The following is a 19806-nucleotide window of genomic DNA, read 5'->3' on the forward strand; positions in this document are numbered from 1 at the left end:
TTTTACATAAAAAATTATGTAATTGAATTGTTTACCAAAAAGAGATTTCTCCTACTTACTATAGATTAAAATGTGATTAATGTGATTAATTGTGAGTTAACTGTGGATAAATGCGATTAATCACTATCAAATTTTGGAATCAATTGACAGCCCTAATAAAAACACTTCCATCGAATCTTCATTCATTAATTCATTTTCTACGGCTTATCCTCACGAGGGTCGCAGGGGGTGCTGGAGCCTATCCCAGCTGTCTTCGGGCGAGAGGCGGGGTACACCCTGGACTGGTCGCCAGCCAATCACAGGGCACATATAGACAAACAACCATTCACACTCACATCCATACCTATGGACAATTTGGAGTCACCAATTAACCTAGCATGTTTTTGGAATGTGGGAGGAAACCGGAATACCCGAAAAAAAAACATGCATGCACAAAACTCCAAACAGAGATGACGGAGGGTGGAATTGAACTCCTTGCTGTGAGGCCCGCGTGCTAACCACCAAAACAAAAAAAATTTGGAGTCACCAATTAACCTAGCATGTTTTTGGAATGTGGGAGGAAACCGGAGTACCCGGAGAAAACCCACACATGCACGGGGAGAACATGCAAACTCCACACAGAGATGGCCGAGGGTGGAATTGAACCCTGGTCTCCTAGCTGTGAGGTCTGCACGCTAACCACTCGACCGCCATGCCGCCCCATATCTCATTTATTGTGTGGAAATATGGGGTAATAACTATAAAAGCAATCTTCACTCGTTAAATGTACTGCAAAAAAAGGTCAGTAAGGATAATTCATAATGCCGCCTACAGAGAACATACTAACTCCTTATTTCTAAAATCACAAATATTTCAACTTGCTGATATAGTTCATCTTCAAACAGCTAAAATAATGCATAATTCTAAAAATAACCAATTAGCTAAAAATGTCATCCAATACTTCTCTACAAGAGAGGAGAAATATGATCTCAGGGAAGAACTACATTTGAAACACTTATATGCTAGGACTACGTTAGAAAGCCATAGCATTTCAGTATGTGGAATCAAACTATGGAATGGATTGAGTAAGGAAATCAAACAATGCACAACGATGAGCCAATTCAAGAAACAATACAAGCAGTTGATGTTTGCTAAATACAAGGATGAAGAGTCTTGAACCAGTCATGATGTGCTATATATATCACTATATTGACACTTACTATGGTACCCATTATGTTATTGGATGGTCATATCACCTTGTACTTTGGTACGAGGTACATTATTAAAAAAACAAAAAAACAAAACTTAAACTGTATTATGGAAAGCAGGAAGTGAACAAATGTAACAGTTACTGATTGTAAAAGTAGCAGATGGAGGGGTAGGATTTAATAAGCTTTGCTTCTTCCTACTCCTTTTGGACATGTGGAACTGTGAACTGATTATGTGATGCATTCAATTATAATCTGATGCATGTTCAAATGAAATAAAACCATTACCATTACCAATATCAGAACCAATGACTGCAGTTTTGCAACCCGAGAATAAAAATGTATTAAAGGATCCGATCAGCGCAATCGCTCCACAATCTCTCTTTGCTTCAGGACTACTTTGCATGAATTCCAGTAAAATATAGTTATGCACACAGGCCCCAAGCTGTTAGGCCCCTTTTTCTCAAAGGTTTCGGCAGGGAGAGAGCGTTCGAAGCGAGCGAGGGACGGAGGGGGAGGGAGGAGGAGATGGAAGAAGAGGATGATGGAGGTGTAGCGACGATGTCCTCAGGCTGAGACTTGCTCTCGCTGTGAGAATATTTCTTCTTGAACTTATTCAAGTGGAAATTACAGAAAGACATAAAAGAAGAGGCGATCCAAAACCAAAAAAAAAAAAAAAAAAATGTGTGAAACTTTCTATTCTTCAGTTTTTGACTGTTTTAATTTGGTACATGGCACAATCAGCATGTATGCATCTGGTATACATAAATAAATATTAAATATTTTTATACATAAATATACATATAGAGCTCTTACAAAGACACTTTGAGTGGTCTTGCCTGGGGATGTTTCTGTCTGAATTATTAGTGATAACGCCATAGAAGCCCTATATATATATGTATGTATATCCATATTTATATATATATTGAAAGAAATACAGGTGTGCACTGATGTAGGTTAACTCAGTGCAAACAGGCCACTGTCTGCTGCTGTTGAAGTAGAAGCCTTACAAAGTCCACACGCCAGTTAGTTCGGTTTGTTTCTTTAAGCTATCTTTTTCTCTTACATGTAAAATAATATATTTATTTTGTCATCTTTAAGCAAAAAATTAGACATATAGAACTTTGAAAAGTAACAAAAGTGCTATTTCGCAAAGACAGACACCAAGAGACGCAGCAGAAACACGACTGGTGGTCAACCAAAATCGACAACATGGAAAAAAAAAATTATTCTGTCTCTGTCTTACCCTTCAGTCTCCATCAAAAGAGCACATTGTACATCCAAATAAAAAAATAAACATAAAAAAGTTCAATCACCCACTTTCTAGTACAACGCTCTAAGCAGGATGTGTAGTGCACACCTCTTAGCGGAGATAAGATCAGATAGCTTAAAAGATAAAGATTGGCTGTAAAAGATGCACTTTTTTCTTAACAAAAACAATCACAGCAACACAGCAAAGCCAGAGCTGTCCTAGACAAACTGTTCTGCACAAACTACCCCCCCTCATCCCACCCAAAAAAAAAAAGCACAATCCATGTTGCAAAAGAAGCATAAACAAAAAAAAAATGGTGTTTAAAAAATCTCTACATCTGCAAATCCCTTAAGTTCCCATTCTGGATTCAGTCTCTCGATCCAAGTCCTCTCAGTATTGTCTCTCGGAATACAAATAATAACAGAAAAAACTCAATTTGTAAGGCATTTAAATCAAAAGAAGCGATCTAAAACATGATGTGAATATCAACATGGAGGCCATTGTTCTAGTTTGTGTTCTCCCGCCACAGGAAGGAGGGTTGGGAAATTAAAAAGCACTTGTCTGTTTTTGTTATGAATTCAAGAAAAAAAAAAAAAAAACGAGGCTATCTTCGTAGTCCGCTTAAAAAGGCTTTTAAAATGATGATTTTCTTTCTTTGTTTTTTTTGTTTTTGTTTTTTTTTTTAGAAAAAAAAGGACACAACACAAACAGCCCCTCTCCTAACGAGGAGAAAGGCAAGCAGTTTGATTTTGGCAGCTCTGCACAACTTGACATCCATAGCGATCCCTCACACGGCGCTCCTCGTAGTAAAAGTCTCGTTAAATCTCTTCACGTTTTAATCCGACTCCTGCCCTTCTTTCCCTTCCCCCCGCCCTTCTCATCTCTGTGGTATTTATAAAACACAATCCTGCGCTCCGTTTTGTTCATCCCTTTGCTCCTTCTCCATCAGCATCGCCGCCTGTCCACCGCCCCCATCTGGCCTCCTTAAAGCTATACGCGGGTGGTCGAGTGGGAGTGCGGCAAGCCGGTGGAGTTGAAGCCTGTCGTGAAGGTGTTGTAAGGGTGCAGGTTGGGCATGCCCACAAGAGAATTTGGGATCATGGTGATAGTGTTGGGCGTCATGAGTGGAATGTCGTCCGGAGAGCGCCGCAGAGTGAGCGTGTAGTCAGGCAGCGAAGCCAAGCGCAGCGCCCCCTCGTTGCTGTTCCCCGCCTCGCACTCGTGGTGCGTCTGGTTCATCTGCAGAGACATGATTTCTTCCTCGGGTGCGTGGTGACCGATGTCGTTGGAGTTGGTCTGGCGTTGCGGGCTGGGCTGCCCGTGGCTTGATTCCTGCCGCCGCTTGTCCTTGCGATAATAGAGAGCGGCGAACGCGAGTACATTGAGGAAGAGCAGCGAGGCTCCGACTGCGATGGTGACGCTGAGCTCAGTCGAGTAATCCCGCGGGTTCTCCACCACTAGAGGCCCCGACTCCTTGTCGTCGCTCCAAGAGTCTTTGTCCTCGCTGTTGTAGGCCGGAGACATGGGGGGCCGTTTAGTGTTGAAGGGCCAGGTGGTCTTACCATTGGGCCTCTTCGTGGACAGGGTGTTCTGCGTGGTCTCCGGCGGGGGCACTTTGGTGGTCGTGGATGTGTAGTGGAACATGTCATGAAGGTTGTAGAGGTGTGGCACTAGGTGTTTCCAGAAGGCCACTTTGGTGGCTCGGTAGTGGTCGCGCACCCGCGGCTTGAGGCCAATGTGCAAGTACAGCTGGTCCTGGGGGTTGTACTTGGACCAGGCCACCTCCTCAAAACGGTTTGCCTTAGTGTGGATGAACTTTGTGTCCTGCGGAACCGGTTTGTTGGGATCCCTGCAGACAAAACACAGACAAGAGAGGTTATTAGAGGGGCGGACTACACTATGGACGGGTCAACAACCAATCACAGTGCACGTATAGACAAATTGTCGCCCGTTAACCAAACATGCATGTACCTTGTGGCCTCTGATGCGCAGTCCAGTGGGCCCTGCACATTTAAAGGCAACGAGAGGAGTTTGTTTGATTGGTTAAGATAACACTTGTCTCTCTTTTAATTAAATTTGGTAATTAGACTGTGCTGCGCCGAGTTTGGCATGGTGGCGCACCAGGGGAGGTGCCCACATGTTCAGTTTGGGGCAGTGACTATTTTGTGACAAAAGAGCGTGCCAAAGGTGCCCTGAAAGATCGCCAGCTCCGACTTAGTCTATTCTTGGTACAGACGAAGCTGACAGGCTCACAGTGCAGACACGTCACCAAAACCTCACAGGCAGTGTGTCAAAGTGTCAGGCACATTTCAATGCAACAAGTAACCACTATTTAATATAACCATTTGAACCAGCATGTACATTTTTGTCATGATGGGAACTCAACTGGGGATGGCACTGTCATGTGACGTGTCGTCGTGCATGACGTACCTTGTGGCCTTTGATGCGCAGTCCAGTGGGCCCTGCGCATTTAAAGGCAACGAGAGGAGTTCGTTTGATTGGTTAAGATAACACTTGTCTCTAATTTTTTTTTATTACATTTGGTAATTCGGTAGACTGGGCTGCGCCGAGATGGGCATGGTGGCGCACCATGGGAGGTGTCCACATTTTCAGCTTGGGGCAGTGACTATTTTGTGACAAAACAGCGTGCCAAAGGTGCCCTGAAAGATCGCCAGCTTGGACTTAGTCTATTCTTGGTGCAGACGAAGCTCACAGTGCAGACACGTCACCAAAGCCTCACAGGCAGTGTGTCAGAGTGTCAGGCACATTTCAATGCAACAAGTAACCACTATCTAATATAATCATCTGAACCAGCATGTACATTTTTGTATTCATTGTTTCATCATCTGATGTAATGATAGGACATGATGGGACCTCAACCAGGGGGTGGCACTGTCATGTGACGTGTCATTGTGCATGACGTACATTGTGGCCTCTGATGCGCAGTCCAGTGGGCCCTGCGCATTTAAAGGCAATAAGAGGAGTTCGTTTGATTGGTTAAGATAACACTTGTCTGTGTTAAACCCTCTCACGCTTTCTCTCGTCCTGCTTTCCCACTTAAGCCGGTGGGAAGGACGGGTGCGTGGGTGCGCTGCGCCTCAAATTCTCTGGCCATACCCTGTTGGCGTAGTGGTCTATGATCGCTTGATTATTGTGACAGTCATGAAGGATAAACACCCACAGTCAAGACTTCTTAAATATTAAATAATTTCAATGAGATGATTCCACATAACGCATGACCAACAAATCAATGTTCATAAACCCATCCATGTGTAAATTATTCATAACATTTATGTGGTGGGAGGGAGGGTGGACGCACTGACAAACAAAGAAAACCCGCCAGCTTGTTTTTTTGTTTTTTTTTTGGGCTCAAGTCCATCGATCTTCTTTTGGAGAAGCTGCCAGCGGCCAAAAAAAAAAAAAAAAGACTGCAGTTTTTAATTGATGTAGATGGAAATGATGTGGTCCATATTAAACTGTCAGAAGCTGGATCAACCGTCCAAAGATTCCCACAGTCCAATTCCCCAAACGACATGCACGTTTATTGCTCGCACAAGATCTCAATTCAGCATTTGTGTCGCCGCTCAATCGTCTGACTGCGCCTCGACTGTTCTCCCCAATAAACCCCTCCCCCGATCTTTTCTCTCCCCAGATGTTGCTCTTAATTCAGTTTCCAATGCAGTCCGCCCACAAAAACCAGGGCAGGGGCTTTTTAAGTAAACACACATAAATAAGTCAGCAGGCTTTAGGGTTGACGTCAGGAGGCATCTTGTTGTTGATAATCCAACACTGGTGGAGTTCTTCTGTTAATTGCTCAGGGAAGGCAGCGCAGTGTGCATTGGCATCTAATGAACTGATGTAACGTGGACCTTATTAACTAAGACGCTGAGCAGAGATCACTGAGTGTGTGTGTGGGTATAAGAAAGACTTCCAAAGTACTAGATGCAGTACTAAGTCTGATCTAAAGAGTTCACTCTTTCACAGCCTTTTCAATTAAAAGTGAAGCTATTGATTTATTGACCTAATTAGCATATAGCAATCAGTTCTCATTCAGGGCTCTACATTAAAAATAAAAATAACTTGCCCATGGGGAATCCTTAAGGTGAGAACTACTTGCCCAAACTTGTAAAATAAAAAGACTGCCATAATGATATCATCTAATTTTTGTGGCATCACATGAGAATCTCAAATAAAGATGAAATGATTATCATTTCTTGTGGTTGTTTTCCTACATAGATCATGACGTTGCATGGAAATCTGGATTGTCAAGAGAGCCTTTTATAAGTTGTGCACCACAATGAAACATTATTGAATAGACACATTTGTGTACTAGTAAAGTGTTTTTAATCCAGAAAAAAATGCTCATATAGTCAAACAATAATTTGTGAAGCAAAGGTGAGGAAAAATACACAGAAATGGAAGCGCTAGATTTTGTAGCTTGTGCAAAATCAGCACTTGGTATTGGATCTAATCGGTGGTGTTTCATTGTGACCACTTCAAATTGTCACAGCAATGTGATTCACTCACCTGTGCCATCATTTGATTTGCTGCCCCTAATAAAATACTTGTTTAGGAGGCACTGTTTCATTACTTTTTGGTGTTTTCCTTCAGAAGTTGTTGAAGAATTAGACCAGGGGTCTCAAACTCAATTTACTTGGGGGCAAAAAACAAACAAAAGAATTTTAAAAAACTTCACTTTTTTTTGGTGGGTAGACAAATTATTTTTTTCAGATTAAAATGAACAAAGCATTATTAGAGCCCTGTACACATGCCAAAACACGACTTTAGTCACATTTATACTTTTTTATTTACAACATATTGCGCAACTGCAGGGTCTTGAGACACATGCTAACTCGCAAACTAGAGCGCTTAGCGACCTAAACGGTAGCCTTCAAGTTATTTCCTTTAAACTTAAATAGCCAAAAACGTACCACTTCCGCACGGATAGGGAGGATAACTATTAACAGTTATTTAACCTTTAATATGAACATTAATCAAACGTAATAATTTTTTCTGGGTACATGATACCATACAGCATCCATATCAAACTTGCGCGGGCCGCACTAACATTAAACTTTCATATCAAGGCGGGGGCCACAGTCATCAAGTGACGCATAAAACGCAGCAGCCTTGAAAGCACAATAACTGTTTGGGTGTGAGAGGTTGAAAAGAATCGCGGATCTCCGTGACATTTCATCAAATGTCATGAAATATCCCTTTGCGGGTTCGACTGCCATGTCAGCGGCACGCCGAGTTCAAATTTATTCCGGGATTTAGGGATGGTCACAGTATATATATTTTTTTTGGCGCAGCTCCATGTGTTTGAAAATGTTCAAACAAGAGAATTAAAAGCCACGCCAAAAGAATTCAACCCACGGTTCGTTTCTCTGCTGTCAATTTTTTCTTTTTCAGGTCAGTGCTTCTGGGAGAGGTGAGCGAGAAGAAAGACGGAGAGAGAGAGTGAGAGGTAAAACAAATTGAGATGGCTCAAGCTGAATCCCTGGACCTGGGCCCATGTCAGCAGAGCAGCCTGTAAATAACCACTTTTATTAGGCCCGTAATGATCCCCAATGAATATTGACAGGCAGACTATGATGACTTTGTAGCTGAATATCAGTAATTAAGTTTCAGCGGAGCGGCTGGTGGAGGTAAGGTCATATTGATCTCCCTGTGCACAACATGCCGGAGAACAGGACGTCAATCGAGCAGCCTGAGAGCGTGCTTGTCTGCAAGCCGCCGTGCTGAACAAACACACACACACATACACAAATACATACACACGCATACATATGCAAATCTCCCCCTGCCTATGTACATGCACGCTCATGAAAACAAAGATGGAGGTCAGAGCAATCTCACTTAATGGGAATTCCTGCAAAAGCTCCCATCTCGGCAGGGTCAATTCACAGAATTGTGATAAGAAAAAGATCTAAAAGGTACTTGGGTAAATTTTCTACAAGAAAAGCTCTGATAAAACATTCCACTGTTCTCAAATATCTTACTTTTTATTTTTCTGCACAAAATAGGATGAAAAATAAATAAACAAATCAAGAATAAAGAAAATCAATCAATCAGTAATAAATAAATATAATAATAATAAAACAGCAAATAATAAAAACTTAAGCAACCACATATAGTTGGTGGGTAGACAAATTATTTTTTTCAGATTAAAATGAACAAAGCATTATTAGAGCCCTGTAGACATGACAAAACACGACTATAGTCACATTTATACTCTTTTTATTTACAACATATTGCGCAACTGCAGGGTCTTGAGACACATGCTAACTCGCAAACTAGAGAGCTAGCGACCTAAACGGTAGCCTTCAAGTCATTTCCTTTAAACTTAAATAGTCAAAAACTTACCACTTCCACACGGATAGGGAGGATAACTATTAACAGTTATTTAACCTTTAACATGAACATTAATCAAACGTAATAATTTTTTCTGGGTACATGATACCATACAGCATCCATATCAAACTTGCGCGGGCCGCACTAACATTAAACTTTCATGTCAAGGCGGGGGCCTCAAACTAGTGTCCTGCGGACCACATTTGGCCCGCGGGCCGCATGTTTGAGACCCCTGAATTAGACGATGTAAAACGCGGACTGTGGACTGCAGACCGCGGTCTAAAATAAACGATTCTGATTGGTCCATTTCAAGATTTGCAACGATTGGATACATGCACGCTCATGAAAACAAAGATGGAGGTCAATGCAATCTCACTTAATGGGAATTCCTGCAAAAGCTCCCATCTCGGCAGGGTCAATTCACAGAATTGTGATAAGAAAAAGATCTAAAAGGTACTTGGGTAAATCTCACAAAACAATCTGTGCTCGCAGGGAGCAGGTTTAGATGAAGTGCTAGATTTAGTTTGGAATGAGGTTCTTCGTCTCAAGTGAAAATGAATTTTGGGAACACAACAGAACAGAATGGATAAGGCCTCCATGCTTAATTTGACTCTACAGAACAACTAGTTCTTAACTTTGTTAACAAAAAAATAGGCTGCAATTTCAACTTAATATGCCATATTTTTTCCTTATTTGTGTATTTTCTCAGTATACTGTTGTTAACTTTATCATGAACTGACTGCGAAATGCTTCTGAAGTACTCTTCATTTCACTGCATGTTATAAAAGTACAGTACTCCCTTGTTTATCACGGGTTAATTGGATTCAGACAGGGTCGGGTGGAGGAGATTGATTTGCCGTGGCGACCCCTGAAGGGAAAAGCCAAAAGAAGAACGAAGAAAGAAAAAGACTATCGAAAAAATATAGAAAACCTGGTTATAACTAAACACAGATTTTAACATTATTAGAGCCCTAGGTAAGAAATAACACCCCTATAATCACCTGTACACTCGCATTACGTTATGTAGTAGACTTGTGTGTGTTGCTGACAGTGTCTTCCTTAGGGGAGCAGAGTGAAAGGCAAACAGGAAGTGGTTCAGAGTTGAGTTTCACCTTGACCTTGGTTACGGCGGCAAGAATAGCCTGTGTTTTTTTAGTAGGGATTAGTGTGCCTGTTGTGAGTTCGAATTCAAAACTGCAATAAAAGCATGTTGTTCCAGCGATCAAGTCTGGTGCTTGTGTGTCCCACACACCTTGTGACCGGTGTAGAATACTGCATATCATTAACATGTTTGAAGCATCTTTTGAATGTCTTATAGCGTACTTATATTTTACTTTATTTAACCATTTGTATGCTTTAAATTACTTAATTAAGGCAAAAAAAAACAAGTAACATTTGATTAAATATGAATATGTATGTTTTGACCAGTGATAGGCTGTATCCAACCACAAAACAGCAGGAGTTATTAATTCATATATATTTTATTATTATTTATAATAATATAATTATAAAAATATATTAATAATTATATTATATAATATATAATAATTATATTAATAATATTTTATAATTAAATAATACGACCACAAAACAGCAAGAGTTATTAATTCATATATATCGTATTATTATTTATAATAATATAATTATAAAAAATATATTAATAATTATATTATGTAATATATAAGAATTATATTAATAATATTTTATAATTAAATAATACAACCACAAAATAGCAGGAGTTATTAATTCATATATATATTTTATTATTATTTATAATAATGTAATTATGAAAATATATTAATAATTATATTACATAAAATATAATATATAATATATAATATATATTATATAATAATTATATTAATAATATTTTATAATTAAATAATACAACCACAAAACAGCAGGAGTTATTAATTCGTATATAGTTTTTAATATTATTTATAATAATATAATTATGAAAAATATATTATTATATTATATAACATATAATATATATAATATATAATAATATATATTATATAATATATAATATATAATAATTATATTAATAATATTTTATAATTAAATAATACAACCACAAAACAGCAGGAGTTATTAATTCATATATAGTTTTATTATTATTTCTAATAATATAATTATAAAATATATTAATAATTATATTATATAATATATAATATATATAATAATATATATTATATAATATATAATAATATATATTATATAATAATTTAATAATATTTTATAATTAAATAATATATAATAATATAATATAAATATTCATAAAATATGTGTTATTTTGTTTTATATTTTCTAATTTTTTATTTATAATTTATTTTAAAAGATAGAGAATTTGAATTTTTGCTGTCACAGCCTGCGATGAGAAGTTGGTATATACATACGTAAGTATTACTTCCAAACGTCCGCCTGTGTTCAAACTGCATGTGTTTAGGTAAACACTGAATGCCTCACTGCAAAGCATATTTACAATTAAAATGAATAATTAATAATATACTGTATCTATATTGGCATAATCTGACATTTATGGTCTTGCTCGGCTCTAAAAACCGCTCGACTCCCGCTTGCATTAGCATGCGTCCTGTCAAACCTCCCACTTAATCCGGATGGTCATTGGAGCTGTGGCGGTACTCCTGGCAGAGAGAGAAGGATTATTACACTCATAAATGGAGGCGTTTTAATGGCCTTTCAGATCCCTACTGATGTGTTCATATGCTTATGGTACCATAAAGCATGGCTTCCGTTCTCCGCTCCACCTTTTTTTCGTGACCCGTTGACCTACATTGACCTTGGCCAGTCATGCTTGACTGAATTGCGTGTCTTTGTATTTGTGATTGATTGGCAGTTTATGTGTTTTCATGTGGTAAGCCTGTACCTGTCGGTCTAGTATGTAAGCGTGCATTTGTGTTAAGATTAAGATTTGCCTTTATTCGTCCCTCAGTGGGGAATTTTTTAATTTTTTTTTATTTTTAATTTTTTTTAAGAATCCAGGTGTAATGGCTGCAGGAGTGCATCAGCCATCTCCAGACATTTTTCATAAAAGTATGTGCTACATGGACGGCAAACTAAACTATATGCATGCATTAGCAAAGGCCCGCCTTGGCTCATTACCTATTCCAAACCGTGTCTGGAAGCTGTGATGTAAAAGGTAGATAAGGGGAAAGAATGAATATCATTTTCCTTTCTTTCTTTTTTTTTTCTTCTTTTCCCATGTACCTCCTTCCCATTTTCATCCTGATGTAATTTGAAGCGCTTGAATGATCATAGACCTAACCATCACCAAATCTGAAAAGACACGTTTAGGCGCCCCCAAGGCAGAAGACAAGAATCTATTTTCACTACACTCAACAACACCGAGTTATAGCCTCGCCATATAACACGATGGAAGCGGCATTAAAAACCGAGGCACCGATGCTCATGTTGCTTTGCATCTAAAATATGCAAAGTTAAAGCCTTTTGAAGGTTGAAGTGATTGTTGTTACCCTTGTGTAACAAATGCATCCCCTGCAGTTGTTTATCTACTTACTAGGTAACACAAAGTAAGCATCTCATTTTAATTTTCACTCCTAACACCCCCTACCTGCGTGATGAGTATATTTTTCTTTTTTTTTTTTTTGCGTTTGTTGGCTTGCAGCATCCTCATTAGGATGCGTGGACTTTTTGCCCTTTGTGTGGTTGCACGCCGGGGCGGAGGTCTGAGTGATGCATGCTTTATATTTAATGGCAGCCTTCACTTCAACGGGCTAAGTGATGCAGGCCGAGATGCTGTGACTTTGGGGGTTTGTAGAGGTGTTACGGGACACAACTCCTGAACCGTACCTTATTGATTTCTCTGATTAAATGATTAAATTCATATATATATATTTTATTATCATTTATAATAATATAATTATAAAAATATATTAATAATTGTAGTATATAATATATATAATAATATATAATATATATTATATCATACATAATAATTATATTAATAATATTTTATAATTAAATAACATATAATAATATAATTAAAATATTCATAAAATATTTGTTATTTTGTTTTATATTTTCAAATTTTTCATTTATAATTTATTTTAAAAGCATGCTAGAGAATTTGAATATTTGCTTTTGGGGTGACTTTGGGGTTTGTAGAGGTGTTACGGGACACAACTCCTGAACCGTACCTTATTGATTTCTCTGATTAAATGATTAAATTCATATATATATTATTATTATTATTTATAATAATATAATTATTAAAAAGATATTAATAATCATAGTATACAATATATCTAATAATATATAAATTAATATATAATAATTATATTAATAATATTTTATAATTAAATAATATATAATAATATAATAAAATATTCATAAAATATTCATTGTTTTGTTTTATATTTTAAATTTTTTTTATTTATAATTTATTTTAAAAGCATGGTAGAGAATTTGAATTTTTGCTGTCACAGCCTGTGATGAGAAGTTGGTATTTACGTGATGCATGCTTTATATTTAATGGCAGCCTTCACTTTAATGATTAAATTCATATATATATTTTATTATTATTCATAATAATATAATTATAAAAATATATTAATAATTGTATTATATAATATATAATATATATAATAATATATAATAATTATTTTAATAATATTTTATAATTAAATAATATATAATAATATAATTAAAATATTCATAAAATATTTGTTATTTTGTTTTATATTTTCAAATTTTTTATTTATAATTTATTTTAAAAGCATGATAGAGAATTTGAATTTTTGCTGTCACAGCCTGTGATGAGAAGTTGGTATTTACTATGTGATGCATGCTTTATATTTAATGGCAGCCTTCACTTCAACGGGCTAACTGATGCAGGCCGAGATGCTTTGACTTTGGGGTTATTGATTTCTCTGATTAAATTATTATATTCATATATATTTTTATTATTATTTATAAAAAATATAATAATATAATAATAATAATATATATAATAATATATATTATATAATATATATATATATATATATAATTATTATTATAGAATATATTTATATATATTACCTTATTGATTTCTCTGATTAAATGAGTGGCAAAAAAACCCCAAAATTCCCACAATAAATTGTCTGCATTCCATACCACCTTATCAAGTGTCTGCTTTACATTGCTAAATTTGGCATTTATCACCCTTATCAATCCGACAGCCACTTACTTATGGATGTCAAGTGTGCAGATTTACATCCCATACTCTCATTACATTCAGCCTGCAGCATGGACGCCGATCAATGGCATCCACACCCTTTAACAAGCACCACCACTTCCTTACCTTCTACGATGCAAATCTGGATATTGGCTACAAATCTCCAATCAAGTTAATGGAGTGAGCGTGTAGCTGCTTGGGGCCTGCGCTGTTATGCAAGGCCGTGTTTCTGCTTCAGGTGGGTTAAGAGTTAGGGATGGGCGTAAAAAAAACATTGGGAGTTATTTTTTATTGTGTGGAACTGATTGCTGATAATTGTGTCTAGAAGCAATTGAGCCAAAATTGAATGCCTGACAAATTCAGTACCGACTGGGCACCATTATTTTGAAAAATACGACACTTTTAAGGATTTTACCTACACTACATACTGATGGAAAGTGACTTTACCCAGACTAGATGTTAGGGTGTTCTGTCAGGTAAATGCATCACTCCCTTGACTAAGTTCTGGAGTCCCAACAGGAATGGCTAACAATTTCAAATGAAGTAAATCCACTGTGTTGTGATGGGGGGGGTGTTCGTTTTTGGCTTCTGTAGAGCAGCTTGCTAAAAAAAACAATAGTCACGTTTACATGCACCCAAATATTCCAAATCCATTCGGGTTATTTGCTCAAACGGAAAGAATCTAACCTTTGTATACACTTCATTCCGAACGAAAAGTGCCAATCCGAATGAATATATAATCGGATTAACAGGAGTGGAATATTGCTTTCCCCAATCCGATTGAGGTATCTTGTCGGAAAGTTGTCAGGGTGCGTTCTTTCGCAGACATCTCTCAGATTTTGAAAATGGCGGCGAGCAGTCATCATTGGACTACAGCGGAAAGTTCGTTTTTGATACAAACTTTAAACGAATTCAACGTAATTGCAAGACTGGATGGCCGGGAAAAAAAAATTGTATTTGAAGTATTTGTGATTTTAGAAATAAGGAGTTAGTATTTTCTCTGTAGGCGGCATTATGAATTATCCTTACTGGCCTTTTTTGCAGTACATTTAGCGAGTGAAGATTGCTTTTATAGTTATTAACCCACATTTCCACACAATAAGTGAGATATGGGGCGGCACGGCGGACGAGTGGTTAGTGCGCAGACCTCACAGCTAGGAGGACCAGGGTTCGATTCCACCCTCGGGCCATCTCTGTGTGGAGTTTGCATGTTCTCCCCGTGCATGCGTGGGTTTTCTCCGGGTACTCCGGTTTCCTCCCACATTCCAAAAACATGCTAGGTTAATTGGCGACTCCAAATTGTCCATAGGTATGAATGTGAGTGTGAATGGTTGTTTGTCTATATGTGGCCTGTGATTGGCTGGCCGACCAGTCCGGGGTGTGCCCTGCCTCCCGCCCGCCATCTTTGATTAATCACGTGATGTTGTTTACGTTTTACTGCACATGCCCCATTGACTATTCCGTTTGTTTGTAGCGGTGCATGTAGACAGGAGATTGGAATATTCCATGGATACACTGTTTTCTGGTACGTCATTCGGAAAAAGGAAAATCTCGTCATGTAAACGTGGGTATTGAACCCACATTTTTTCCACTGAGAGCCGCATACTGAAATCGATAATATATATATAAATTTTCCACAATTTCCCGTATTTTGGACCTAAGTATTCCAATTGTCGGAATCTGAACCGCTTATAAAAGACACAATTTTAAGCAATTAAAACACATAACCCGGGTGCCACGGCGGTCGAGCGGTTAGCGCGCAGACCTCACAGCTAGGAGACCAGGGTTCGATTCCACCCTCGGCCATCTCTGTGTGGAGTTTGCATGTTCTCCCCGTGCATGCGTGGGTTTTCTCCGGGTACTCCGGTTTCCTCCCACATTCCAAAAACATGCTAGGTTAATTAGCGACTCCAAATTGTCCATAGGTATGAATGTGAGTGTGAATGGTTGTTTGTCTATATGTGCCCTGTGATTGGCTGGCCGACCAGTCCAGGGTGTACCCAGCCTCTCGCACAAAGACAGCTGGGATAGGCTCCAGCACCCCCGCGACCCTCGTGAGGTAAAAGCGGCAGAAAATGAATGAATGAATGAATGAAAACACATAACCTACAGCCTGACTTGTACACACCCAGCATGCTCTGCTAAACTAAGATACGTAATCCAGCCTGCTTTCACTTACTCTCAATGATGAGTTTCCAAGTCTAGATATTTCATCTACTCACAATTTCAACGAGATTGTAAACTAACATTTTTTGTGGGCCAATAAAAACCGTTAACACGGAAATCATACGTTCATACCCAACACATGGCAACAAAGGCAACGCGTTATAGTGTAGAAAACATGAAGTTGTTGCTGAAGACAAAGGAATCAGTGCTCCATATTTTGGCTAAGATATTCCATTTTTTTATAGAGAATAATAACAGCTATGGAAATGGAGGAGTCGGGATAAAAATAAGACAATAAATAAAGAATCACCACATGACAACATGGTGCTCTTTAACGATACCTAGCAAGACCTCACACGACATGCGGCAGCGCTCAAACAGGCACCAGCCAGCAATAAAAACACAGCAAGTGGGAAGATGGACTGACATATTTATAGCGCTAATGATATGTAGCGACTGATCTTTTGGTGTCTTTTCATCATTCTATCTTTGCTCTGCCAGCACTTTTGGATGTCACAGTGCACGCTGTGCTTTTATTTACTTTTACTTTTTTTTTACTTTTATTGCAGAAGATGGACTAAAGTTGTGGAGACGGTGTTTATATTAAAACTGTTACATTACATTACATTACAATACATTGTTCTTTTGTGAAAAATAAAAAATATATATTTCTGTGTAATTTTGTGTTGTGAGTGAAAAAATACAAAAAAACAAAAAACAATTTTGAGAAGAATGAAGACTGTTTTGGATGTAAAGTTTCATTTTGCAGGAGAATTGAGGGGTTTTCACAAATGTGTGAGTGATTTTTGGATTTGTGTGTAGAGTTCTGAGAATATGAGGCATCCTTTCAGAAAATGTGTTTAAACAATCCAGAAAAAAATAAAAATTACATTACATTACAATGCATTTTTTTTGTGAAAAAAAAAAATTTGTGTTGTGAGTCAAAAAAATACAAAAAAACAAAAAATTTTGAGAAGAATAAAGACTGTTTTGGATGTAAAGTTTCATTTTGCAGAGGAATTGAGAGGTTTTCACAAATGTGTGAGTGATTTTTGGATTTGTGTGTAGAGTTCTGAGAATATGAGGCATCCTTTCAGAAAATGTGTTTAAACAATCGAGAAAAAAAATTTAATTACATTGTTTTTTGTGAAAAATAAAAAATATATATTTCTGTGTAATTTTGTGTTGTGAGTAAAAAAAAAACAAAAAACAAAAAACAATTTTGAGAAGAATGAAGACTGTTCTGGATGTAAAGTTTCATTTTGCAGGAGAATTGAGAGGTTTTCACAAATGTGTGAGTGATTTTTGGATTTGTGTGTAGAGTTCTGAGAATATGAGGCATCCGTTCAGAAAATGTGTTTAAACAATCGAGAAAAAAATTAAAATTACATTGTTTTTTGTGAAAAATAAAAAAATATATTTCTGTATAATTTTGTGTTGTGAGAAAAAAAAATACAAAAAAACAAAAAACTATTTTGAGAAGAATGAAGACTGTTTTGGATGTAAAATTTCATTTTGCAGGAGAATTGAGGGGTTTTCACAAATGTGTGAGTGATTTTTGGATTTGTGTGTAGAGTTCTGAGAATAAGAAGCATCCTTTCAGAAAATGTGTTTAAAAAATCGAGAAAAAAAAGACATTATATTACATTGTTTTTTGTGAAAAATAAAAAAATATATTTCTGTGTAATTTTGTGGTTTGAGTAAAACAAAATACAAAAAAACGAAAAAAATTGAGAAGAAAGAAGACTGTTTTAGGTGTAAAGTTTCATTTTGCAGGAGAATTGAGAGGTTTTCACAAATGTGTGAGTGATTTTTGGATTTGTGTGTAGAGTTCTGAGAATATGAGGCATCCTTTCAGAAAATGTGTTTAAACAATCGAGATAAAAAATAAAATTACATTACATTACATTGTTTTTTGTGAAAAATAAAAAAATATATATTTCTGTGTAATTTTGTGTTGTGAGTCAAAAAAATAAAAAAAAATATTTTTTTTTTGAGAAGAATGAAGACTGTTTTGGATGTAAAGTTTCATTTTGCAGGAGAATTGATGGGTTTTCACAAATGTGAGTGATTTTTGGATTTGTGTGTAGAGTTCTGAGAATATGAGGCATCCTTTCAGGAAATGTGTTTAAACAATCGAGAAAAAAGAATAAAATTACATTGTTTTTTGTGAAAAATAAAAATATATATTTCTGTGTAATTTTGTGTTGTGAGTCAAAAAAATACAAAAAAACAATTTTGAGAAGAATGAAGACTGTTTTGGATGTAAAGTTTCATTTTGCAGGAGAATTGAGGGGTTTTCACAAATGTGTGAGTGATTTTTGGATTTGTGTGTAGAGTTCTGAGAATATGAGGCATCCTTTCAGAAAATGTGTTTAAACAATGGAGAAAAAATTAAAATTACATTACATTACAATACATTGTTTTTTTTGTGAAAAATAAAAAATATATATTTCTGTGTAATTTTGTGTTGTGAGTCAAAAAAATACAAAAAAAAAACAATTTTGAGAAGAATGAAGACTGTTTTGGATGTAAAGTTTCATTTTGCAGGAGAATTGAGTTCTGAGAATATGAGGCATCCAAAATGTGTTTAAACAATCGAGAAAAAAAAAATAAAAATTACATTATATTACATTGTTTTTTTGTGAAAAATAAAAAAAAATATTTCTGTGTAATTTTGTGTTGTGAGTCAAAAAAATACAAAAAAACAAAAAACAATTTTGAGATGAAAAACTCTAATTATGTCCATTGACCTTTGAATCTAACCTCTGTGTCCATCCAGCTTCTATCCAACTGTCAGTATAGTTAACAATCACTTTGTCTCTCTGTCCATCTCACCTTCTGTCCATCCGTCCAATGGTCTGTGTATCCATCCGTCTATTCTTTCCCTCCATTCATCAACCTTTCCCCACCCATCCATCTATCCCACCGGATTGTCCTTGAATTCATCTATTCTTCCGTACGTCCGTCTACCCTTCTGCGACTCTATCCTTTCATCTCTCCATCGATCCGTACATCATCCTATCTGTAAGTCTATCTATCCTGTTAGTATGTCTTTCCACACATCCATCCATCCATCCATCCTTTCGGTTCGTCCTTAAGTCCATCTATTCAGTCGGATATATAACTATTATTCTTACACATCTGTCTACTGATGGAACCTTCACTGTCCATTAAAATGTCCGTTTCTTCTTCTATTCATGGATCAGACCATACGTCTACTGTATCTGTCCATAAATTCGACGTAAACACCAACATGACAACTGATATTGTGTAAATGCTCAGCATCAGTTACACTAGTCAGGATAAAAGAGCCTCCACACAAACACAAGTGTATCCACACGCTAAGATCACATGACAGCGTGTGCTCTCCGTGTGCATATATTTTAAAATGACAGAAAAAAAACCACGCACAAGCACAAGGGATTTGCCCCGTAAAGATGACAACACGAGCGCCAAGGAGAGGAAGAAGCTTTAGGGGTGACGCCATTATCGTACACACAGTTGACATGCAGCGCAAATGTCTCAACATGGCGTCATGCTTGTTTTGACAGGCGATTTACAGTACAGGAAGAGCGATCTGGGTTAGCTCATCATGAACAGTCGGAGGAGGGGAAAGGGGAGCAACGACAGGCCCGAGAAGTCAA

The 19806-nt window shown here is 37.0% G+C and overlaps 1 protein-coding gene across 2 annotated transcripts in view; it reads right to left on the reverse strand.

Annotated features, from left to right (window-relative positions):
- Positions 1-566: 566 nt before the first annotated feature.
- nlgn3a (neuroligin 3a) overlaps positions 567-19806 on the reverse strand; it is a 218739-nt gene continuing 199499 nt past the window's right edge. The window contains exon 8 of one of the 2 annotated variants that reach the window (XM_058063836.1): positions 567-4288. In XM_058063836.1, coding sequence (XP_057919819.1) covers positions 3430-4288 — 859 coding nt within the window. In that variant the 3' untranslated portion in view covers positions 567-3429. The remainder of the gene's footprint in view (positions 4289-19806) is intronic. The other variant, XM_058063837.1, reaches the window with a different exon arrangement.

This window comes from Doryrhamphus excisus, chromosome 23 (assembly GCF_030265055.1).
Source record: "Doryrhamphus excisus isolate RoL2022-K1 chromosome 23, RoL_Dexc_1.0, whole genome shotgun sequence".
Taxonomy (NCBI): domain Eukaryota; kingdom Metazoa; phylum Chordata; class Actinopteri; order Syngnathiformes; family Syngnathidae; genus Doryrhamphus; species Doryrhamphus excisus.